The sequence below is a fragment of the Thalia democratica genome, chromosome 5 (genome assembly GCF_965202585.1).
Source record: "Thalia democratica chromosome 5, ktThaDemo2.hap1.1, whole genome shotgun sequence".
Classification (NCBI taxonomy): domain Eukaryota; kingdom Metazoa; phylum Chordata; class Thaliacea; order Salpida; family Salpidae; genus Thalia; species Thalia democratica.
The window spans coordinates 72,261,796-72,287,340 of record NC_139169.1 but is presented as its reverse complement, the minus strand read 5'-3'; the positions used below and the strand labels follow the sequence as shown (position 1 = coordinate 72,287,340).

The 25,545-nt window shown below is 27.2% G+C and overlaps 1 protein-coding gene across 3 annotated transcripts in view; it reads right to left on the bottom strand.

The window, feature by feature from the left end:
* LOC145837143 (cholesterol transporter ABCA5-like) overlaps positions 1–25,545 on the bottom strand; it is a 45,531-nt gene that overhangs the window by 601 nt on the left and 19,385 nt on the right. Inside the window, exons 18-37 of one of the 3 annotated variants that reach the window (XM_082944909.1) lie at positions 25,313–25,459; positions 24,164–24,223; positions 22,714–22,965; positions 22,218–22,459; positions 21,706–21,847; positions 21,372–21,481; positions 20,822–20,992; positions 20,290–20,403; positions 19,965–20,102; positions 19,361–19,554; positions 18,709–18,847; positions 17,451–17,546; positions 17,063–17,191; positions 16,787–16,858; positions 16,466–16,566; positions 15,831–16,001; positions 15,134–15,253; positions 14,536–14,659; positions 13,356–13,523; positions 11,843–12,335 (exon numbers count right to left, since the gene is read on the bottom strand). In XM_082944909.1, the coding sequence (XP_082801035.1) occupies positions 12,276–12,335; positions 13,356–13,523; positions 14,536–14,659; positions 15,134–15,253; positions 15,831–16,001; positions 16,466–16,566; positions 16,787–16,858; positions 17,063–17,191; positions 17,451–17,546; positions 18,709–18,847; positions 19,361–19,554; positions 19,965–20,102; positions 20,290–20,403; positions 20,822–20,992; positions 21,372–21,481; positions 21,706–21,847; positions 22,218–22,459; positions 22,714–22,965; positions 24,164–24,223; positions 25,313–25,459 (2,750 nt within the window). In that variant the 3' untranslated portion in view covers positions 11,843–12,275. Of the gene's footprint in view, positions 1–11,842; positions 12,336–13,355; positions 13,524–14,535; positions 14,660–15,133; positions 15,254–15,830; positions 16,002–16,465; positions 16,567–16,786; positions 16,859–17,062; positions 17,192–17,450; positions 17,547–18,708; positions 18,848–19,360; positions 19,555–19,964; positions 20,103–20,289; positions 20,404–20,821; positions 20,993–21,371; positions 21,482–21,705; positions 21,848–22,217; positions 22,460–22,713; positions 22,966–24,163; positions 24,224–25,312; positions 25,460–25,545 lie in introns of those variants that run through there. The other 2 variants (XM_082944910.1, XM_082944911.1) reach the window with 2 other exon arrangements.

The following is a 25,545-nucleotide window of genomic DNA, read 5'->3' as shown; positions in this document are numbered from 1 at the left end:
AATTAGTAAGTTATTGTGTTTTGAAATTTTGAAGTAAAGAAAATTGACTCGAATTTTCCTTATTTTAGAATGATTGTCGTAAATTTTATATAGGGGAACCAAATTTGGGTTTTGTTCAAGCTTAGGACGACCGTATACTTTAAATAGTTTTTTTTAAATTTTAGATGAATTAGGTTTAAAACTTTATTAATATTTGATAAAATGAAATTTGTGCAACATTATAAAAGTAATTTATGTGTTCATTCCGTTTTAAATTTTCAGAGATATATATTTCTAAATCTTTGAAAATTTCAACTGTTGGTATCTTAGTGTTATTGATTAATAAGTCAATCGAGCAAGTTTTCTTTTTCTTAATGATTAGAATTTTACATTAGTTCGGATTTAAACCAAGTTTTCTTGTCTTTGTAAAAATTATCTAGATTAAATTGTAAAGAAGTGTTTAATTCACTAAAAATATTTGCATCATCTGCAAATAAACGTATATCACTTTGAACGTCAGTGTTTGAATAAATATCTTTAATGTAGATTGTAAAAAGAAAGGGACCAATTACGCCACCTTGTGGTAATCCACTGTGTATTGTTTTAAGGTCTGATAACGTGTTGTTAATGATTATTCATTGTAACCTTAATGAGAAAACTATTGAACCAATTTAATAAGGTTTGATGTCCATGCTTACTCAAAACTTTTAATAATCGTTTGTGCGATACTTAATCGAAAGCTTTTTTAATATCAGTGTAAACTACTTTAATATATTTGTTTTTGAGATAAGAAATATCCACAAATGTAAGCTTATTATATTTAAATGTTTGACGAGCGGTTAGGGACAAAACAAAAATGCTTATTAGTTATTAAACTAATAATCTAAAACGTAATTAAGGGTTTTTATTAGTGATGTACCGGACTCACTGTCCGGGTCCGGATCCTGCCGGATATTGCAGTTTTTGTCTGATATCCGAATCCTGCCGGATATTGATATGAAAAAAAGATCCGTATCCGGTTCCGGCCGGATCTCGATTTAAAAAAAAATCCAGATCCGGGTTTGGCCGGATCCTAATTTGAAAAAAAGTCCGGATCCGGATTCGGACGGACCCGAAATTGTAAGTCCGGTACATCACTTCTCTTTACCTATGTTGTAAAATTAAAAACTTTACTACCAAATTGTCAATCTTATGGCTAACTGTTATGCTGACTATTAGATTAGAGTGATTTTTTCAGTTTTTAAAAACCTCATTCTGACTTAGGCTAGTTTATTCTCACTCTAGCTAGTTTTTTTTTGACTTAAACAGTTGCAATCCTGCTAGTTTAAATGTTTTTGGGAGTTTTTGAAAATCTTAGGCTGCCTCAGGCTATTTTAGTTTTTTATAAAAACTCGGAGTAGTTTTAAGTTTTATTGAAAAACTCAGGCTAATTTACTTTTATATTTTAAATGAGTTTGAGCTGATCCAGTTTTCAATATATTGTGATTTTCTAGTTAATTTTGTTTAAGAACTTGATTTCAGATTGTTAATTATAAATATTATCTAAAATTGTCAACTTTGTGGCCAGCTGTTCTATTTATAATAAGATAAAGTATTTTTTTCAGTATTTAAAAACTTCATTCTGACTCAGGCTAGTTTATAGTCACTTTACAGGGTTTCCATATCCCTAAGTTTCTCTAGATATCCCTAGATTTTTGCAATTATCCAAAAAAAAACCTAAATTTCCCAAATTAAAATTGAAAAATCATGAATTTTCCTAGATTTCTCTAGATTTAACTTTTTTTAGTGCTAGACCAATTTTTATGATATATATATAATATAGCATAATTGACATAATGTGACTCACTATCCGGGTCCATATTCGGCCGGATATTGCCGTTTTTGTCTGATATTCGGATCTTGATATGAAAAAAAGATCCGGTTCCGGCCGGATCTCGATAAAAAAAAAATCCGGTTCCGGCCGGATTCTAATTTGAAAAAACTATCCGGATCCAGGTCCGGCCGGATCCTAATTTGAAAAAAATATTCCGGATCCGAGTCCGGTACATCATTAGTTTTTATAGATAAATTAAGTTTAAAAATTCGAGAATAGTCACTAGTTAAAGATATTGGCCTATAGTTTAAGAGATTGTGTTTGTTACCTTTCTTATTCACTGGAATGACAAAATATATTTTTCGTAGTTTTTGAACACCAGCTAATGCTATAGAGCATCTGAAACTTAGAGAAAGTGGAAATATTATTGATGGAATCACATACTTAATAAAACAGGTTGTGATGTTTTCTTGGGTACAAATGATTTTATATTTTAGGTTGTTAATTAAATTTTCAATGTTTTCATAGAAAGTTTTCCATTTTCCTACAATTTTTTTGAGCTAGTTTAAACCTTTTGTGGTTACGGTCTTTTTTAAATACTTTTTGAATACTTCTATTAAAAATAAGAGGCTATTTCAAAATCTGAGGTTAATATTTTTTCTTTATCATTGTCATATAAAAGGAGTATTGCAATACTAAACTTAAGTTTAGATGTTACGTAATTATAAAACTTTTTTAATTTGGGCTTTTGCAGAAACTTTTTTCATTTCTAAAAAAATGTCTTTTAACGACTAATTTATATTTTTTCCACTTATTATTATAAACTTTATAACATTATTTGTTTGTCTTACTTTTTTGCATAGAATAAATATTTCTTTTAATAATTTTTTAATGTAAAATGGATATTTTTTCTTTTGCTATTTATAGAATAAGTTGGAATAAAACTTTTGATTTAAGCTAATAAACTGATCGAAAAATGTTGGAGATTTTTTACATTTTTTAAATATAATAAAATTGGTTTAAGACAAACATAGAAAAAAACTGTATTAACTCTTTTAAAAATACCATCAAACTATTCATTCTCAGTTAAATAATGACTTACAATTATTTTTTTACAGGTAATTATTGATGTTTTCAAAATCTGCCTGAATAAAATCATATGAATCATTTTCAGCTTTGGGTACTATACTATTTGACTTTTACTTTTTTACCAAATCGAGTTATGGTCACACATGCTTGTTAATGGTAAAGTAGATGAATGAGATAAGATTCTATCTAGACCAAAATGATTGCAAATTAAGAGATCAAGTATGTTTCCATTTTTATGAGTTGGACTTTAAATTAGCTGAATTAAAAAACTTTCCGGGCAAAAATAAAGTAAACATTCATGGCATTTATTGGAAGAATTGACCGATTTGTGTTTGGCAGATTAAAATCCCAAAGAACATAAAAGTATCTATAAAGTTTGAGTAGATTACGGCTTAAATAAATACGATGGTTAAGTAAACTAAGCCATTTACTTACAAGTAAAAATAAAAGTTTCATCAGGAATGCGTTCCGGTTGACTGATTTTATTTACGCTCGATAATCAAGCAAGAGAATAGAACGTTATGTACTCAATTTAAAAAAAAAGTTAAATAAATCTAACCTTATCTAAAGTTTTGCTTGTTAGATAAAGCACAACGTTTATTTTTATTAAAATAAGTAGAAATGAGATATTAATTAAGTAAAGTTCATAAGCTGTTTTTTACTAAACCAGTTTTTTTTTTTTTTTAAAGATAAAAATTGAAGAAAATTTAAAGCAATTTTTAAGAATGCTAATTTACTTAAAAAAGAATTATTATAGTCGTATTAGTAAAGCAAATAGCACATACACATAAAACATAACAGTTTATTGTAATTATATAGAAACCTTTAATATCACCAACTATATTACAAACTTTTCAAGACAATTTTAAACATAGTAACTTTTTATCGAAGTCGAATTAAAATCATAAAAATTGTGTACTAAAATGAAATAAAACTGATTATAACACTAATAAAAATATGTTTAAGTGTTTTAATCAAGTTCAAATAAGTAGGTGTTTGTTTAATATAAACTGTTTAACATTGATTTTAAAACATAAAGTAATTTATAAATAAAAATGATGATGAAATCGAGGGCATTAACAAATGATAAAGGAAATAAAAAAATCAACCGTTTAAAACCAGATAAAACTTTTACACCATTTTTCATTTCTGCTAACGTGCGAGTTTAAACTTATGAAATGGTTAGCACGTAACCATGGTTAAAATGATCACCATGGTGACACCACAAACTCGTCATCTTGCCATTCGCATCGCAATTCATGCACCCCGGCTCCCCGGTCACCGATTTGCCGACCCACACTTTGATGGCCTGCCAATCCAGACCCGCGTACACGGCGTGTTTCGGAAAAGCGTCACCTTTTTTAATATACACCCAATCACAATCGCCGTTGGTCAGCAGCATTTCGCCCGATGTGTACCCGGAAAATCCATAAGAACAAAAGTTGTTCAATTTGCCCTTTTCCAAATCAACTTTACCCGGAGTATTGGCAACCCTTGCAACGTACACAGCTCCGTCGTTGCGCGTTTTGCCCGCACAGACGGCGTCTTTAGGCACGACATCACCCTTGTTAAACTTTTTCCATTTCACACAGATCTCCTTCTCAAGTACAATTGGAATTTCAATCACCGTTTTATTTTCAGCGCCGTAAGTCATTTTCATGTACTTTTCGGCTTCTTCGTTGAGCTGATCAACAGAGTAGTTTTCTTTCAAGTTCAGCACAGTGGTATCGACGATGTTCTCGACGAAGACGTCGTCAATGAAGTACTTAAACTTGAGCGATCTGACCAAAAGGATCACGTCGTCGTAATACTCCCTCAGCGATTCGTATGACGTCATCTCTTCTTCTTCAGTGGAAATGGAGAACGAGTGGGTGTTGCACCAGCTGGCTTTGACGGCGCCGGAAACCTCAAAGACGAGGTCTTTGTACTTCGCGCTGACCTCGACGCTTCCCGAGTACTGGTCTATTTTCTCCTTGGCCGTTTTGCTTCTCTTATAGAAAATTGTCCTCCGGTATTCTTTTTTGGCGCCGGGCCTGGTTGTGTACTCGCACTCGACTACGACTTTCGCGTCGATTGTTTTGGTTGTCATTTTGAGATTTTTATAACCTAGAATAACATCGTTTTGTCATACTTTTTTTAAAAACAATGATTATCTTAAAAACAAAAGTTTATGTTTCTAAACTGATTTAAAATTGTATTTTAATTTTTATATAGTAAAAATATATCACTAAGAATTTCGTGTTCTTTTAATGTTCTTTTAAAAATTTTGGTGAACATATAAGTAAAAGTCAATTTTTAAGGTATAAAGATATGAAATTATAATTAAATTTCAACTTACAGCAAATAAACATAAACGACATTTCAAACATAATTATGTGCTTAATGATAAATACCCTATTGTCTGAGCTAAACTATCTAAAATTATTATTTTAGGTACAAACTCTTCAAACAAACTTTGTTATAAAAACAGTACATTATTAATTTGCTCAAAATTAAGTGCTACAGTTTTTAAATAGTAACATATTTATGAAATTCTGATTTTCCATAAATTGTTCTGCAAAATACAAGAAAAAGTAAACTCGAAATTGGTTGAAATTAAAATGATAGAGACTATAGTAACGAAAATGAAATAAGTAATTAGTAAGAAATATATTTAAAAGGAGTAGCTGTCTAAATTGCACGAACGTACAAAATTGCACGAAGATAATTTTGCACGATGGAATAAAACTGCACGAAGATAAAATTGCACGAAGGGTCACTTTTGCACGAGCAGACAATTTACAAGACAATCTTGCACGCAGACAATTTTGCACGGGTTAAATCTTTTCTATTTAATTTATTAGTTTTTTTATTTCTATAACTTTTCTGTTGCTTTTTTTAACTATTACTATAACCCCTTACCCTCGGTTGGTAAGTTTTTTTTTTATTAATATTTATTTCTATTTTTAATTTTAGTTATTTTATTTTTATTTATTTTTTACTATCACTGTTACATCTAAACCTTACCCTCGTTCGGTAGCTTTTTTTTTATTAATACTTTATTGTTATTTTTCTATTTTAATTTTACTATCACTGTTACCCCTAACCCTTATCCTAGGTCAGTAACTTTTCCCTTTTTTTTACTTGTAAATTATTTTTAGTTTTTTTCTGTTTATTTATTTATTTTCTGTATATTTTTACTCTCGTGCAAAATTGACCATTGGTACAAAATCGTCCTTGTGCAAGTTTGGTTTCGTGCAATCTAGTCCCCTCGTGCAATTTTGTTTTAGTGCAATTTAGACCCGTTCCCATTTAAAAGATATTTAATCAGATTTATATTAACAAAGTGGTTTATAAACTTTTAAAAGTTTATATTTTAAAGTAGGTTTGTTTAATAACTGACCAATTGTTTTTAAATTGCTTGATAAGTTATTTTTAAAAAATTAACAATTACTTTTATTTGATTTTGTTAACGTGTTTCCTTATAATTTTACTTAAGTTTGGCTCAGAATTTTTTTAGCTTTTCACTAACTTTGTTTAAACGCAAACTTTTTAGTTAATTTAATTATATACTAGTCACTAGTGGCTACATTTTGTAATTAACTTCTTTTTACCTTAAACTTATAAAAAAAATATGATTTAATACGAAATAAAAGTTAAACTTAATACTAAAATTTAGTAAATATATTTGTAATCAACAGCTTTGTTCAAATATTTTTGATTAAAAAACATTCAATCAATGAATTACTTCAACTGAACAACTTATAAAAGTTTTCAAATTCGTTTAAAAACGTAGTTTAAAGCTAAGAAGAACTAGTTGAAGTTCAAAAATTTTCGCACCATTTAGCAACAATGCCTTGCGTCGCCAGTTATCAGTACTACTGTTAACAATTTGGCTAGTTATAACTGCTAAACATTACAGTAAATATAAGATGTCCATTTAAAAACAACTTCTTTTGACAAGTTATAGAAGCTTTAGAATAACTTTTGTCTAAACTTAGTTCAGCATAACAAATTACATTTGTAGAAACTTAAAAAACGGTTTTGAAAGCTGCTCTAATAACCAATGTTTTGAAATAGCTTTGATTATTCTAAACAACATGACTATAAGTAACTCGCTTTTTTATAAGAAGTTTATTATTAGTTAACTACTTAACTTTATTGAGTTTTACATGCCGTCAGCAAAGTAAAGCTAATTAAAAACCTCAAACTTACTTAGCTTTAAAACATAACTTGGTATGCTGAAACGCATCTGATTACTATATAACAAATACTATAACTTTATTAAGTTTAGTTTGAAGAGTTTATTTTGTTTCTTGATCAAACTGCAATATAACTGAACTTTAAATTTTTTTTTGTAAATGCTTCGAATAAGTTAGATAACAATGTTTCAAATGCATTGTATATTTTTATACTAAAAATTAAATAACCATTTTATCAAATATATTTCAAAATAGAAGGAAATTTGTTGTTGTTAATATTATTATTGTAAAAATTATTACTGTATATTTTTTCTTATTAAAAGCTAAAATTTTACAGTACTTATCTTCATACTTTCATTTATAAAAGTTAAGTTCAGTTATTGTAAAAATCACTTCTTTAAAATTCTTAACATTTTTTTTACAATATTTTATTTAATTATTTAAATGTAAAATTCTATGTACTGTTCAAGTTAAATTATTAAATAAAATAAAAACTACCTTTTTAGCACAAAACACTTATGAAAAAAATTTTTGTAAGAAAATTTCAGCGTATTACATTTTACTTTCTTTTAAGAAGTTGTAACCTATAATTCAAGTATTCACACGTTTGTTATTATTGTTGTTTATATTCTTTTAAAAGTTAATTTAAAGTTTGTATACATTTTTTAGTTCTCATGTTACTAAACAAGATTCATAGTACTTTATTAAACACAAAATACAGTTAATTTTCGTTTGGTTTTTTTTTTCTTTCATTTTTCTTTTTTTTAGCTGATTGTTTAACACTAAAGATATAAATATTTAAATAATAACATAAACTTTTGTAATAGCTAGTAAGAAACTTTATAAGCATGTGGTGTACGACTCGATAACCGAAAGGTTCCTTTGTACACCAGGTCCTTAGACCAAACTTTTCTAGCGCTTTTTTTATCGTGAAATAAACAATATATATATGTATGAATAAATGAAACAAATGTTTTTTTCTCTTTTTGTAAGTTACACTTTCAAAGTGATGTTGTAGCTAAGTGTAATTAGGTAATTAAGTAATTAATTAAGCCAAATTGAATGAGTAAAATTTTCTTTGTTTTCTGCAATCAAGTTACTTTTTTTATTAAATTAAAATTTCAATGAACAGTAAACATCTTATGATGACTGAAATGAAACTCAACAATTAAAATTAAAAACAATGTTCAAAACCCTAGGTAAGTTTAAACATTAAGTTTAATATAACAACATTAAAATCCAATTACTATACTTGTTTTGAAAGTTTAATGTGTTTTTAACTTTTTAGAAGAAGTTCATAAGTTTCAATTACTATGTTTTAATTGAAAGTTTATAGTGATTTTAACTTTAATAAGTTCAAAAATATACTATTTCAAAAAACATTTTGACGATTGCAATTACATTTTTTATAGTCAATGCACATTTTGCCGACAGTGGGGGTAGGTATACACAGAAAAAAAAAAGTTTTTATTTAATTACGTCTGTACATATGTATCCAACATTTATTTTGTTAATAAAGACTAATTGTTTTTTAACTTTAAATAATTAAAGGGAATTTAAATAAAAGACAGCTACACCTCCACCCCTACTTGTTCTATTGTTTCTGACTATATTATAGTTAGAAGAACAGACTATGGCATCGTTGACTTTAGAAGTCAACCATATTTCAAAGATAAAAAATAAATCTGTACTGTACAAAGAATTCTCTAAAAAATAAACTTTAGTTAAAACAGGTCTTACATTAGTGTATTAAATTATTAAACTGTTATTGTTACAGTTATTAGAAGTATTGAAAAAAAAATAACTGTAATAAATAATAAATTTATCAGACAGACTTAAGTGTTTAGAAAATTTTACAACTGTCGACCCACAGTTTTTGTAACTTATCCCCAAGCTCCTGAGAATTGAAACGAAACGGCTGTCTTGTTGACTCCACTATTTTTATTCCTTATCACGTATTTCACGTCAAGTATTACTCCTTTATGCCTAATACAAAGTTAGTTTAACAAGCTCAAGTATATTGCTGATACGTTTAGAAAAGAAACTTTTCAAGCTTTTACTGTAATATAAAAAGTCAGGATTACAATTATAGTAATTTAATTAAAGATTAACATGTTTAAAGTTAGTATATATGATGTTATTAGACTCTATTTTGGTTAGGTTTTAAAAATAGGTTAGTTTTATACGAACTATTTTATAGTCAGTTTAACTTTTTAATTCCAGTACAACTGAGCATATCATATGTTTTTATATAACAGACAAACGCTAAAACTTTTAACAGTTTATTAATATTTGTTTTATTTACAAGTATTTTTTCAAACTTTTTGCTTTTAAAACTAAAACTCAATGCAAAATACAGTATATATTTCATTATAATTTTGGTTTTAGTTTGGAAATTTTACTGCCACAGTTTTATTAGTATGATATTTTGTATATCTAGGACTTTTGAATACTACGGTTTCTTGTATTATCATATACCATCATGTTTCTAGCCTTGACAAGTCTTTTCGGATATCATATATATTAGAAGTTCTAGAGTAAAATAAAGTTCATTTATATCAGCTTTAAAAACAGTTTTATACTTGGCTACAAAGTCTCAGCCGAAACACAACTTACGTACTTAGTATATTAAAAACATGAAAGTTTTTATTTGTTCTTGATGCTTAAGTACTTGTGTTGTACAAAGTGATTCAGTGCTTCAATTTTAGCAATGTTATATATCTCTTCATTTACGCAGGCTTCTTACTACACTACACTGAATTGGTCTTAGTTTTTATGTGAAATCACATTTTCATGAAAAAGCACTTGATTTCTCTTGATAAAATAGAAAAAGAATAAAGTGCACTTATTTTCACTTTTTTGGCTAGTACGGGACCATTTTAAATTTAATATAAATTTGTTTGTGATAAAGTTTGTTTAGTTTGTAATAAAGAGTACTTGTATTTTGTTATGAATAATAAATCAAAACAGTTAGAGTAGTTAATAACTATAAATTAAAAAAAATATTACACAAGATACGTACTTTTAAAAAATAAATGTAACTCCAAGTTTCACCAAAAGTTTTGTAAGTTGTAAGTTTGTTGGATTTTTTTTTTAGAACAACGTTATTTCGGAATTACAAATAAGCAATTGCCTAAAATAAAGAAAATGTGCGAAGTAACCTAAAGCTGTAGTAAAAAAACATTGAAGTAGAAACATTGTTTTTACAATTTTTTTTTTATTTTAAACATATTTTGAAACTTGTACCTTTTTATATATTGTTTACTGTTAAATTATTAAGTATAACATAGCTTTTCAGCTTGTTACAAAGCACTGCTTTCGTAGCCCAGTATGTATAAGTAGATGTTGATTATGGTTATAATATATTATAACGTAGTTTTATTTTTTTAGTGAAAATAAGCTTTAATTAAAGTTCTAGCATCTGTTCAGCAAATATAAAGGATTCTTGACAATTGGAATCGACAAACTGATAGAAACAGTAAGTTCAATCATATTCAAACTTTTTTATAAAAAGATCCTTTTAAGCTAAGTTGTTTTAACTCTTAAAGGAAATTATAAGCGTATATGTTTTTTTTTCTACTCAAGGAATTTGCTACAAAAATTTTTACTAATAGTCCAGTTTTTAAACTCATTTGTTTATAAGTAATGCAAAACTAAAAATAATATTATATTTGACTAAGAATTATTTACTCATTGAGGTTTTTAAAACTATTCAAACCAAGAACCTTAAGGTATTTTTTCCGAACAGGTTTTTTTTTTTTTCAACAGTAGATTTGTTTTAATAATTTCTAGCAGAAATCTAATTTATGCTTAGTGTATTACAAAAAATTGTTTTATGATGCTATTTAAATAGCTTTTTACTTATCAAAGTTAGTGTAAAAAGTTGTATACATATATATTTTATTAGTTATTTAAGCTAATTTGTTTACTTATAGCTTCAACTATTCTTTTAGAAAATGTTAACTATTGTGGTCAGAAAATTACAAAACCTTTATAGAAGTTAGTCGTTTAGTTTATAACTTAATTGTTACTTGTCTTTAAAACATAACATGTACTTATATTTTTTATTTTCTTAATTTAGTCTCAAACTAGCTAGACGAAAAGTTTACAATTAATCAAATGATATCTATTAAAGGAATTTTTATATCACTACTTTAGATAAAACAGTTTAAGTTTTTACTAACTCGAGTAGTTTCTTAAACGTGACAAAAAATTTCTGGTAAAAAATGCTTTCAAATTTTATAAGTTTGACTTGTTAACAATGTTTATAAACTTATTTAAAATATTGGTGTTTTTTAATAAAAAAATATATATTAGTTAGTTTACTATGTTTCACATTTTATCTAAGACTTTGTGGTAACTCAAGGAAAGTACTAGTTTTTTTGATAGTCATTAAAAGTTGAGTACAATAGTTAACAGTTTGTTTTTTTCATAATTAATTCTTTAAATATATGTTTTTGGTGATTTAGTTGAATAAAAATAAACTTTATAAGTAGTTTTTACTTTTTATATTTTACTTATCTAATAATTTTGGAACTAAGTTAGTGTCCAATAATACTAAGTTATACATATCACAAATAACATATCTGTTACTAAATTATATTTCATTTTAATATGTATTTTAATTATATACTAGATCTAGGATTCTAAAAAAACAATTTATTTAATACAACAAGATACGTAACTTTTTCTAGCAGATAAATACTATAATCTTTAAGAATAATGGACATAATGTTTAACAGTTTCTATTAAGTTATCTATAACAACTTTTTGAGCAATACTATAAAATTTTGTTGGGCGAATAACAAAAAGAACGAGATTTGTTTTAATATTACAGCAGTAATTTTCAATTGTAAAAAATATTGTCATAAAAAAGGTGGTTAATCTATTTAAATAAACGGCAGTCAAGTTAATTCACATATGTAAAGCGAAAGGAATGATTTATGAGGTACGAATTATCACTTGCTGTTATATATGTCATACATACCTTAGAAAAATCACAGAAAAATGTCAATATATAATAACTGCTTGATAACTTGAAGTGATTGAATTAAATTAATTATAAACTGTTCAGCAACTTTTAAATAAATAAAAATCTTAGCTCTAGAAAAAAATATTTTAAAACATTAATCATCATCTAAAATACTCAATAATTTTATATAATCTTTACCATGTTAGTATAATCCAGTTTGATAAAAATTACACCTAAACTTCTATTCGATAACTTCGTCTACTTTTGAGCTATCTTGTTCTTTCGCGAACTTAACAAAAACCTGAAAAAATACTTCATGTTAGCATTTGATTATTAAACATCTTCAGTAAAAAACTTTCTATTATAAATGATGATCAGCATAGATACCTAGTTTATTATTTTTATTTTAATATATAGGTTTAAAATTTAAAAGAAGTTAAGACTATGCGAAATAAACAAATAATAATACAATTAAAATAAATTGTTTGTATTTATAACAACTTTTGAAGAAAATTCAACATTTACAGCTTACATTCCAAATCATTTACTTAAATATTAATTATTATTCAATTAGTATGGTTTACAGGTGTTATTACAAGTATCAAATTACTTGGATTACAAAACAAAAAACATTTGATAGATCTTTAAGTTTGTAATTTAAATTATTATTAATATTAAAACGAACTAGACTCAATACATTTATATACAATATTTTAAATGCAAGTATTTTTAGTAAAACATGTTGTTTATTTAAACTACAATAAACTTTTAATTATGCTTTTGTATTGTATTTACCATAACGTAGTTTTTAATGGTAATTTAGTCAATATAAAAATATGCAATTAAAATCGAATTAATTTAAGTCACAGTACTTAGTTTACACTGATAACCCGAGTTAAGAATTAGAAAGTAATACTTGGACTTAATTTCATTCTTAACTTAAAATTTATATTTGATATTTGCATTATACTTACTTCAGCATCGAATAAAAAAACTACATCTTCAATGTTTATATTTCAATTACATAATTATAATAAAAATAGTATTAAAAAAGTTATTTTTAAAATAATAATAAGTATTAAGTACAAATATTAAGACAGTTGATTATATATTATCTTAATTTTTAATATATGTTTGTTTTTGTGATTAAAAATTGTGTTTTTATTTTGCATCATCTGATCATTGTTTTCGACAACTAAAACGATTTTTTTTTTAATCTAGAGTCAGACATCATAAATGTTTATCTTAAAAGTGTCAACCAATGTTTAATGTCATTTTAAAACACAGCTAAATGATCTAAATAAAAATAAAATAATCAAACCTGCTCGAGCGTTGATTGGCTGAAGCTGTACTCTTCAATGTTCAACTCACTCTTCCTTCGTTCCAGATCGCTGAACACGCGCGACAAACCGCTGACCTGGTCACGTGATATCTTGTAAATGAACCTGTTGCCGAAACATTCCGCTTCCTCGTTCAGATCTCCGAACAACTTGAACAATATTAATAAAACATTAGTTTGTATTTTTTATAAGTGGTGTTGGTTTCTTCTGTTACAATATTATAACAAAACATACGGGAATAGATAAAAAAACACTTTTTCAAAATATAGATGCTTCGATTAGCTTTTCTATAACAAAAATATTTTTTCAAATACTATAAAAATATAAATTTGAAGATTTATTTAGAAATTAAGTTAACCTTTTAAAAATTTGCTAAAATATGTTTTAACAAAATAAAGAAAGACTTTGTGCATATTAAGAATAGACAGTTTAGATTTTAACTTGTAAATATAAAAACTTATAAAAGTATAAGGTTTTGTTTAATAAAATGTTCAGGTGGAAAAAAATAAATAAACTATACATATCAATTTACCTTTCATATTTATTTTCTACTAAAAACTACATAGAAATAATTTAATGCTCAAGTCTTTCAAAAAATAACAAAAAATAAATAAAAAAACATTATTTTTGCCAAGTCACGAAGTAAAGAGATTGCAAAATAAACGGACTAAATTTAAAGTGATATGTTTTGAAAATCCTACTTGAATTTAATTAAGTACATACAACTAAGAAAGTATTTTCTACGACAACTTGAAAATAAAAAGAGAGAAATCTAAAGATACATGGAATACTAAAGTTGTTAATTTAAGTTACACAAAAACTACCAAAATTCTTAGTTCCTGTTTAGTTATAATTAAAACTGATAAAAAATAGTTTTTAGATCATCAAACTTTAAATAGTTTAAATTTTAAAGTTACATTTGTGTAGATATAGTTATTCAGATTTAACTTAATTCGCCTCACAATATAAAAAATTAGTTATACAAACTAAACAAAAGTAAAATAAACAACTTTTTTTTAATCGTGCTTCACTAATACTATAAGAAAAAAATTAAATAACTAATTTCTTTTAGTCTACCAACGTTAACAATTTAAGTAATAAACATTTAAAGCGAGTGGTTATAGTGAACATACAGAAAAAAAAAAATAAATAAACTATTACCTCATTAATAAACTGCTGGAGATTTTGTTGGCCAGTCTCGTTGAAAGTGGATTGCTTCAATTTGATCTCTAAAACGTATCCCTGACCAAATTTGTTCTTCAAATGCTGGGTAGAACCTATGCACCTGTTAAAAATATTTTGTTAACAAGTTTAGAATAACTTGGATACTTATCTAACATAATTCATTACTGAAAAAAATCAAAACACCATGTAAAATAAATGCATTAATAATTTTGTACATAAATAACTGTCAATGAGCACAACATTCAGCTTTGAAAAATTTGCTTTTTGATAGTATGTTTTTAGACTATAAACTTAAAATTACACATAAAACATTTTTTAAGTGTTTTAATAGTTCAGCATTTAATTAAAAAGTTGACTAAACTAGTAGGCTTTATGGAACGCTAAATGTAAAATTGTATTCAACTTTCACTTTTAAATTTTGAAAATAATATACTCTAACAAACCATAACCTTAACAAACTTCATTTACAGCTTAGTACCTTTTAACTAAGAGTGACTTTTGTTTTTACTTTTTCACTTGTAAAAAACACATCCTCATAAATTAAATTTCAACACAACATAATTCAAAAACAAACTTGAGTTTACCCATGACCATGATCGCGATTTTGTTACATAATGCATCTGCTTCCTCCATGTAATGAGTCGTGAGGATCGCTCCTCTGTTCGTTCCTTGGAACGCTCTCCCTATAGTGTCCCTGGCGTTATAATGTATTAGTTAGATTGAGCTATTTTGTTTATTTAAAGCTAGTGAATATTTTAAAGCCTAACAAGTATCCCTGCGTTATTATGTATTCTTAAGTATACATCATTTACTTGTTCTGAAAAAGTTAACGTAATAACTTCAAGTTGACAAGTTTAGTAATTAAATAATTTTGTGTGAGAACTAAAAAGTTTGTTTGTTTTTAATTATTATAATATTTTCCTATCGAGGTCTTGGTTGTTTACCTAAGTGTTGATTATCATTAATGGGCGGAACAGAATAAATAAAAGTATGCGATGAATTAAAATAGATTAAAACCTTCTTGTTTGAATAGTTGGTAAACTACTTTAAATGAAATGCTTGCTTGAATTAAATTACAACTAATTTGAATGAGTTATTTTATATAAACTCAAGTTTTTTACACACCTGATTGAAACTGAAGCGTTTAATAGGTAAATTTTAAAAGCAATAATTAGAATGTCTGTTTATACTTCAATTGAAAAGTTTTTTAACTAAAACAAACTATTTATAAAGATATTTTAAACATTTATATTAATGTGAATCAAACAAACCACATAAATCTTTTAGTTTTGGGATCCATTCCCGTCGAAGGTTCGTCCAACAACACAACCTGGGGGTTTCCCATCATCGAGATCGCGAAACACAGTTTCCGCTTGGTGCCGCCCGAGAGCTGCTTTCCCCGCTTGTTCTCGTGTTCGGTGATTCCCAGCGCGCGAATGTAACTGCAAAAAAAAAAAGATATGAACATTTAACAAATAAAACAAAAATAAAAAGAATTTAATACGTCGTTGACTACCAAGATGCAAAAATAAAATGATTGGTTTATTTACCTTTTTTTTTTCGTATTTGTGTACGGTTGTTCCTATTGCGCAAATGTAACTAGATAAGTTTGAGACTTCAATAAAATATTTATATATCAAGAAAACAAAGAGGTTAAAGTTTAAATGTTCATCGATTTTAAGTTTTAACAGAATACAAAAATTGTTTTAATAAAGTTTAAGTTTTAAAAGAACTTATATAATGTTTTAACTTAAAATAGCCTTTCAATAGTTATATACATATTTATAACCTAATATTTTAATATTAATTTATAATATTAAAGTAAAAATTAATCTGTCATAAGTTATATATTTTTTATAAGTTAATACTTTTGAAATATTTAATAATACTTATATTTTAAATCAACCTGTCAATAGTGGGATTCAGTGACTTTTTAGTGACTCCATGAGCAAGAGCGTAAATGTGAAGATGTTCCCGGAGTGTTAAGTTATCCCAAATTGGGTCGTCCTTTAAATAAATAAACAAATGAATAGTAAGTAGTTCAATAAACTTAAATAATTTATTTAAGTTGACAGTCACTATTTTTTCTACTACAAAAATTACTTTGGAGCTACATGACTGAAATATGCTACGAAAGCTAAAAACAATGTTAAAGATTGTAACAGTAGATGTTTTAGTAAGCTGGCGAACTGTATCTCTAGTAATAAAAATTAATTTTTAAACAAACCTGCGAACAGTAGCCCATGTTGCCAAATGCTTCAGAAACGTTCGATTGAATATCATGTCCGCTTACTGTGATCTGAAATTAAATGTTTTTTTAAAAAGATTAAGTATGTAAAAACAAACAATAATTGATACACTTAAATTATCTTTTTTCAAATACTATTTGATCGAGCTAGTTTCGTTTGGCTAGATGCCTTACACTGAAACTCAGTAACACTAGTTTTGTGTTTAATTTAATTATTTTTGCTATACTTGAAAACATATAACAAACTCAACCAACATTTCCTCTTGTGGGTTCGAATTCTGCGGTTATCATGTTGATTGTGGTGGTTTTACCCGCCCCGTTAGGACCAAGCAGCCCCAAAACTTCACCTTCGAATACAGATAGTGACAAGTCGTCCACCACAGTCTGTTGAAAATATTCATAAAACCATTTTTTCTCTCAAATACGTTACTTGAACTAAGTGTTTACTACTTTTTTTTCAAAATAAAAAATGATAATACCAAAATGTTATCTATTTAAGAAACGCTTTCCCGCTAAATTAAGTGATATAAAACTTTTTTTTTTAAATAATATTTGTTTGAATTTTATTTTTAATAAAGCTAGTAATATGAAACTTGATTTTTTATAATATGTTTTGCACAATAAACTAGTTACAAAATCGCACCTTTTTCGTGAATTCTTTTTTGTTTTTCTTAAACTTCTTTTTCTTTTTGAACAAGACGAACTCTTTTTTCAGACCGTCAACCAAAATAACAGGAGACTGTAGAAAATTAAACATGTTATTGAGTTAAAACATAAAAATGAAGCTTAAATTTATAATACGAGAAATGGCATATTTTAATGTATTAAAAACAGTTATAAAAAAAACGAGCATAAAGTTAATTTTATAGGCAAATTTATAAATTTTTCAAAAAACATAAAACTTTAATGTCAATTATTTTCCTTATCTTAAAAGCTATCTAAAAATATTTTTTTTTATCTTAGAGAACGCACCTTTGTCTTTAATTTAAGAAAAAAAGATTTGGTTTGGGGTTTGAATTATTTCATGGGGTCCCTCCAAAAATAAAGGTTTTTTTTTTCTTTTTTTCATTCAAATTGCCTTATAACCAAAAATTTTTTTTTTTTAATTTTTTTTTGATTTCCCTTAGTTTGCATGTTATTTAAACTCTTAAATAGTTATTTTATAAATAATGTTAATATCTTTTACGATTTGGACCCAAAACAAAATGATGTATATTACACTATCATTTGCCTTGGCCATTTCCTAGATAAAAAATTGATAAAAGGAAAAAACAACTAATAAGAATGTGAATTACAACAAATTTGATTAAATTATTATAGTTTAATTAAAATTTGTTGTAATTTACATTCTTATTAATCGTTTTTTTCCTTTTATCAATTTTTTATCTAGGAAATGGCCAAGGCAAATGATAGTGTAATATACATCATTTTGTTTTGAGTCCAAATCGTAAAAGATATTAACATTATTTATAAAATAACTATTTAAGAGTTTAAATAACATGCAAACTAAGGGAAATCAAAAAAAAAATTAAAAAAAAAAAATTTTTGGTTATAAGGCAATTTGAATGAAAAAAAGAAAAAAAAAACCTTTATTTTTGGAGGGACCCCATGAAATAATTCAAACCCCAAACCAAATCTTTTTTTCTTAAATTAAAGACAAAGGTGCGTTCTCTAAGATAAAAAAAAATATTTTTAGATAGCTTTTAAGATAAGGAAAATAATTGACATTAAAGTTTTATGTTTTTTGAAAAATTTATAAATTTGTCTATAAAATTAACTTTATGCTCGTATAAAAAAATTAAAGCTTTATTTAAAGCAACCAGAAAAACTGGATTCTGTAGAGAAATGAGATAAATTTATGTAATTTCAGCAAATATTAATGCACCAAAACTCAAACACACTTTTTCGTTTTGAGTGAACTCTTTGCTCTTCATCATCTTTCGCACTCTCATTTTTTCCTCTATGACGTCATCATCTTCTTCTGTTGTTGAAATTTCTTCTGAAGACCATTCTCTGATTGGACTCGATTTTTTTCCTGACCTGTTTATGAAACGTTTGTATCAAAGTTGATTTTTTAAACTATTAGTAGTTAATGATCGTAAACGTGTATGATGTTGTAAAGAATAACATACTTATACGCGACAACTCATATCACTTGTTAAAACTAAGTTTTTACCCAAAAACAAGCATTTAAGTTCAAACAAAATTTGTTTCACTAAATAACAGCTTGTTGACTAGACAAAAAACATTTAGAATATCAAAGAAAACAAACAATTTCATTTTGTTGTTGCTATAAAATTTAAATTTCAAGCTATCAAATGTTTTTACGACTTTCACTAAACAAATTGTGTTTACATAAGGTCTCTTTTTATACCTTAATGTTAAAAATTAAGTTAATAACACTTTATAGTAAACAAAACACTTTTAGGTTAGATTAATTTCAGTAAACAAAATGTACAAAATACAAAAAAAATCTTGAACTACTTATAATAGATATTAAGAATCAACCATTAAACAATCTAATGTAAACTTGATCGTAACACTAAAACCCACATGAAAGGCAGTGCATCTTTCACAGATCCACCGTGGTACTTGACATCGACAATCTGCAGCAGGTAGTACAGCAGGAAAGCGTGAATGTACACCATCACCAAGCTGAACGGAACCATGGGGTATTCCCAGTTGAAGTATATTTTGGCGGGAACGAACGTCACGCCCGGGTGATCACGCGTGTATGACGTGTACGCCTGTCATTGGTTTGTCATAAGTACTTGATGTTTTTTAATTTCTAATCTTTGTTATAACGCTTATTTATTGATGTTGATTTTTATTGTGTATTTTCTGTAAAGCTTTTCAAAATTTGTGACATCTTTGAAACCAAGTCATTTTTTAATGTGATACTAATTTTTTGTATACTTTACTGAATTTTTCATTAAAAACACCAACGTTCAATATATCAATGTAATTAAACCTTATAAACATCAAATTAAAGACTAACTGGTTAAAGACTAGTCAGCTCTTAAACTTTTATAGATTTATAACAAGCAAGAATCAAACCGTATTAAAGTTGCAATTTAGACACGAGAAAACTAATTTAAACCAAAAATTTATTTTTATAAGATTCTTTAAAACAAATTTAAATAAGATAACAACAAACTTTTGTGATGTAATAGAGGCCACCGAAACCAGTATAGAACGGATCGATTATTGAGAAGACAATGTTGAGGATTATAGCGACATCCGGTGATGAAAGTTGATCCAGTATCGACACTATCGTGTAAGGAATCAATGCACTCTGTTACAAGTAAGTTTCAGTTAGGGAACTTATAATTAAAATTTAACTACATAAAACAACACAAGCTAATATCTTACCGGGTGAATAACTTACTAGACTACATTGTTTTGCTGTTATGGCTAAACTACTAGTTATGAATAGTAGTAAATTGATTTTAAATTTTTTATTACAAAAGAGACAAAATTACCATTTGTAGGAGAATGCTCCACGTTGATTGGACTGTTTCAAATTTCTGGTACATGTGACTGAAGCAGTATGACGTCAGAATGCCGGAAACACCCCACCCGATCGCTAAGAGTATCTGTAAAAAATAATTTGTAACATATTGCAATTTAATTCGAAAGTTTATTTTAACTTGGTTAAATAAAACATTAATATTTTTTTTTCAAAACCATAGGTTTTTAAACTATTAAAAAATTGTGCACGCAAGCTTGTCAAGTAGATTTTTCACTTTTACAAAAAAACGCTGCAACTACGATTTATTTGGTTCAATTAATATAAACTATGTATGAAGCACCATAAAAACATATTCAAGAAAATTAGTCAAGATCCATTCAATAAAAAACAGATTTCAAAACACAGTATGCAATTTTTAAAAAATATTACTTACAACTTTTTTTATTCATTATACTTACAACAATCTAACTACTCACCATGCACACTATTGGGCCGAGAAACATTACTTTATTCATTAGACTAACAACAATCTAACAGCTCACCATGCACACTATAGGGCCTGCAGAGCTCAATGCTGGCACCTGAAATCCCAGCAAGCTGAATATGTATGCTAGTGCTGTGATGAGGTACCAGACGTAGTCGACAGTGAAGCAGGACAGCCAGTACATTGAGAAAGTCACTCCAGATATCCGCAACTGTCCCCTGATCTTCGTCTGTAAATAGTTTGTTTGTTTTTAAAAGATACATTAGCTAAATTTAGTAAAAAAAATGATTCCGTTGTTTTTTAAAGTAAATTTTATTTTTACTGCAAAACTTTAAAAATACCATGCTAAGTAAAAAAAATTGATAAGATGCTTTCTAATTGAAAGTTGTAGAAGTTAACACTTACAAAATTAAAAAACAAATTTGGTTTCTAATTATTAAACTGTAAAAAATTAAAAATTACAATGTAGCATGAAAATTATTAACAAGTAAAATATATCAGTTAAGCAACAATGTAAACTTTTCATTAAAACCTCTTTTTCTTTAACAGTGTTAACAGCACCGATCCCTGTACAACAACATATAAAATATACATCTTAATTAATTTACCTCTCTTTCTTTCACGGGGTTGACAGCCCCTATTCCTGTACTCATGACAAGAGCAAGGCCTCCCATCAAAGCTCCTCCAAACGAAGCTCCATCAAATGATGACGTGATTTCTGATTATTGGAAATAAGTAAATGTATGAGTTATATTAACCTCTGTTGGTTATTTAAATATACTAATGGTGTAACGATATTTTTGCTTTGATAAAACTTTAAGCACATAAATGTTCATTGGTTTTAAAGATCTAAAAAAGATACAATATCTCAGTTTAAAATCAAAAGTTTTACAAAACTCTTTTGATAAAAAACTACTCTTACACAATTAAAAAATATATTACCGTTACTGGGCCATCTCTGGACAGTGGTTTTCAGTGCTTGTCTGGTATCAAGCAGTAAAGACAATATAGATTCGCTCATTTTATTAATTATAACCGGTAGAGTGTGCACTCCAGTTGAGTTGTACAATGCAGTGTAAGTTACCTGTGGTTTAACAGTATTTTAGAATATTTCTTGCAAAAAAATAATAACTATGTATAGCTTTCTTATAGTAGACCGGGATTTCCCAAAGCGGGAAGTATTTATTGGTTGTAAAGCGTTAATTAATAAAGAGGCGATATCTAATAAAGAATTGTTTAAACTTCTGCCAAGGAATTGTTCATAAATAACGAGCTTGGAAAACCCAGTAGTAGAATTCGAAATTCGAAAAACAATGTAAAGTATTTCAATAAAAAAAAATTAAACTATAAATTAAATGTGATGAAATAAAAAAATCAAGATTCAATTTTTTCTTCGAAAACCATAAAGAGCAAAAGAATTTAAAAATTATTACAAAAAACAAATAATTTCTAACATTACTCTTCAGGTATTCTTTCAGGTCGACGGCCATGAAGACGTACGACCTCTCCAGAATGTCGTCCAGACCGTCCAGGACAACTTCGCCGCCCGAATCAACCAAAAAGTCTTGAACCTGGTGGCCGGTCGAGTTCTTGTACAGGAAGTCGGAGGGGTAGAGGGCCGGGGTGAACTCGAGCTTTGTGGGGTCAGTTCCGTCGTCGCCGGGACCCTGGATGTTCAGCAGGGCCGCGCTGCCGACTGTGAGAAATTTTTGTTGTTTTTTATTAGAATAATTTTTCTAAACAGGTTAATTTTGCAACGAAAAATTTCAAGCGTTATCTGGAAAGTTAAATAATGGTAAAAAAACTTTGGTTCGTTAAGGTAGCCATAAAAATATTTAGATTCAAGCTTAAACAACATTTTTTTATAACACAAAAATAATTTTTTATTTATTAAATGTTTACTTAAACAACTATTTGAGGATTAATAAATAAATAAACCAAAAAACGAACCTGCCAGCCCGATGGGAAAGAAGAACCCGAATATGACGAAGGCGCCGTTGCGTAAGTAAACGAGAAACTGCTTGTACGTCAGCGCCTTCCATATGTGGTAGTTGGACTTTCTCCCCACCTCGCACACGCGCGGGTCGAACGCCGATGACGTCATGTCCACCGTGACGTCACCGCATTGTGACGAGGCGAACGCTCCGTTTGATTTGCCGCCTTTGACGTTTTGCTTTTTGCCTTCGGATAACTCGGGAAGCACTGAAAATATTTTTGCGTTTTACAGAAATAATTTGCGCTTTCAAATTGTAATAATTAAAAGTTTAAAATTAATAAAACATTTTCACTTTGAAACTTAACAATACTATTTTTTCCAAAACTAAAAAGACATTAGTTTAAAATTATTTTTGTTTCATAGAAAACAATTTAACACACGTTTCAAACAGAAGTCTTAAAAACGATCGTAATAATTATTTCATAAGTTGCTCTTTAAAACTAAAAAAAAAATTCGTGTAATACTTTTAAAAACAAAACATTAATTCAATAACATAACTAAATGTTTTTTAAGTAAACTAAAAACTTAACAAAAACATTTCAACTATAAACAAGTAGATACAGACAAGTTTTGAAAAAACTTAATTTTTTATTCTCTTATAAGTGCTTACCTGGATTATAAAATGTTTAAAAAATCTGTTTAGTTTTTGTAAAATAGTTTTTTTAGTGTATAAACCAAACAAAACTATAAGAATGGATAAGTTCATAGTTTATTATTTACTTTATTTTTCTTACAACTATTTCACTTAATACATAGTTTAAATGTTTTAATAAAATTTAATGGTTCACATATCTTAAATGTTTCTACATAGTATAAATTCTGTTCACAAAACGTTTTACTTTTTACAACTATTCATTTAAACTAACCCAGAAAATTATAATTAACTTTAGATACTTAAGATTTTTATTCGAAATTAAGTTGTGTAAAGTGTTTTATGTGAACTTGTGCTGGTTTGTTGAAGCTTTATTTTATTAATTATAAGATTTTTTTACTAGAAAAAATCAAACATATTTTTCAACAACTTTGAAAGGACACTAGATACAACGTCTTGTGAATAAGTAGATTAGTATAACAACTGAACGAAATAAGAATATTTCAAACTACAACAAACAATTTATTGTTTTTAATTTTCAAATTTTTACACCAAAACTTCATCCAATAGGTGTCATAAAAATCCATATTGGGTTTTAAAAAATAATAAGTATCTCTATAAAAATTACTTGTGTTTACAAATTTGTAAACCACTCATGCAAACAGAAAAAAAGTTAAAAAATTAGTAAGAAAGAATTGCAACATTTACCATAAGTGTTAATGTGGTAGCTGTGAAAAATGTTTGTACAAAATAATTTATGTGAAGTTAGTGATCCAATTAGATAAAAAGAATCGTGCAATCTTACAACTTACTGTACGTAGTAGTTCCTACTATGTTTTTCTTGAGTAGCTTATTTGTGTCCGAAAATATTTCTGTGACATTTTTTAATTGTTTAGATGCTAGCAGAATAGACTTACAGGAGGTTATTTAAAATTATACCTGTTTTCTAAAAACTGGGTTGCCAAACATTTTTGGCAAATTTTATTCAAGTTTTTAAAGTTAGACGTTTTAGGGTCTATTTTTAGTTTAAAATTAAGTTTAATGTAAAAAATGGTCTTTAATAGTATAACAACATTGAAAAGATTCCTTAAATCTTTAAATTGTATCTTTAAATGTGGTTTTCAATAATTTTTTTTTGATGATCACAATTTTTTTTTATCTATATGATAATTTTTTTGTGTAAAATCAAAATTTTGTACTTAAAATGTAAAAATTGTTTAAAATTCCAGGTTTTTTAGTGATTTTTGTTCAAAATTCCAGTTTTTTTTTTTCAAAATTTCTCAAATTCCAGGTTTTTTAGCTTACATTGTCAAATTCCAGGTTTTTCCAGGTTTTTGGCAAACCCTGTAAAAAGCAAATGTAGTGATAAATATTTTTGATCAGTTTTTATTTTTATTAATTGTTTATAAGATTTAGTAACATTTCTAGTTAGTTGTCAAACTAGTACTTAAGTAAGTAAATTAATTAAACCTGCTTAAACTCTTTAAAACTAAATATATTCATTTAACAATTAATTAGCGATATTTGAAAAACTTTGACCACTCTTTTTATAGTCGTTGAAAACAAAAGCTGAACTTAAAACCTCTCTGAGGGCAAAATACTTTAAAAGTGAAACATAAACAGAAAGTACGCTATGATATAATGGCTTGCTACAAACTAACTTTGAAATAAACAATGTTGTATAATAGATAAACTTATATATGGTGATGTAATGAACTTTTTTTGAATAAGAGAAAACGTAAAAAATGAAAATTAATGGTCATGTTTGTTGAAGGACTGAATTCTTAGTTAAAGATCAAAGGTGAAAAAAAATATAAAATCAAAAAATGTTTTGCACGACCACAAAAAATCTTAAGTTCAGGTATTTTGAAAGTTTACAGAAGATTCACTAAAATTTTTATTTTTTCAAAGTTTAAATAACATTTAAAAGTAACTACAAATTATTCAAAAACAAAAAAAACCTGAAGAGCTGCTCTCTGAAGATTCTTCTTCATTCTCTTCTTCTTCCTCTCCTATTTTCAGGAAGACCTCTTCCAGCGTTGTCATGGAAACACCGAAATTTTTCACCCCAATACTTGAACCTTCCTTCTCGAGATAGTTGAACAGGTCTGTTGTGAAAATGTTCCGTTGTCATGTACATTATTAGATTAAATTTAAATTTACTTTTCAGGTAGGTGATACCTCTGCTTAAAGT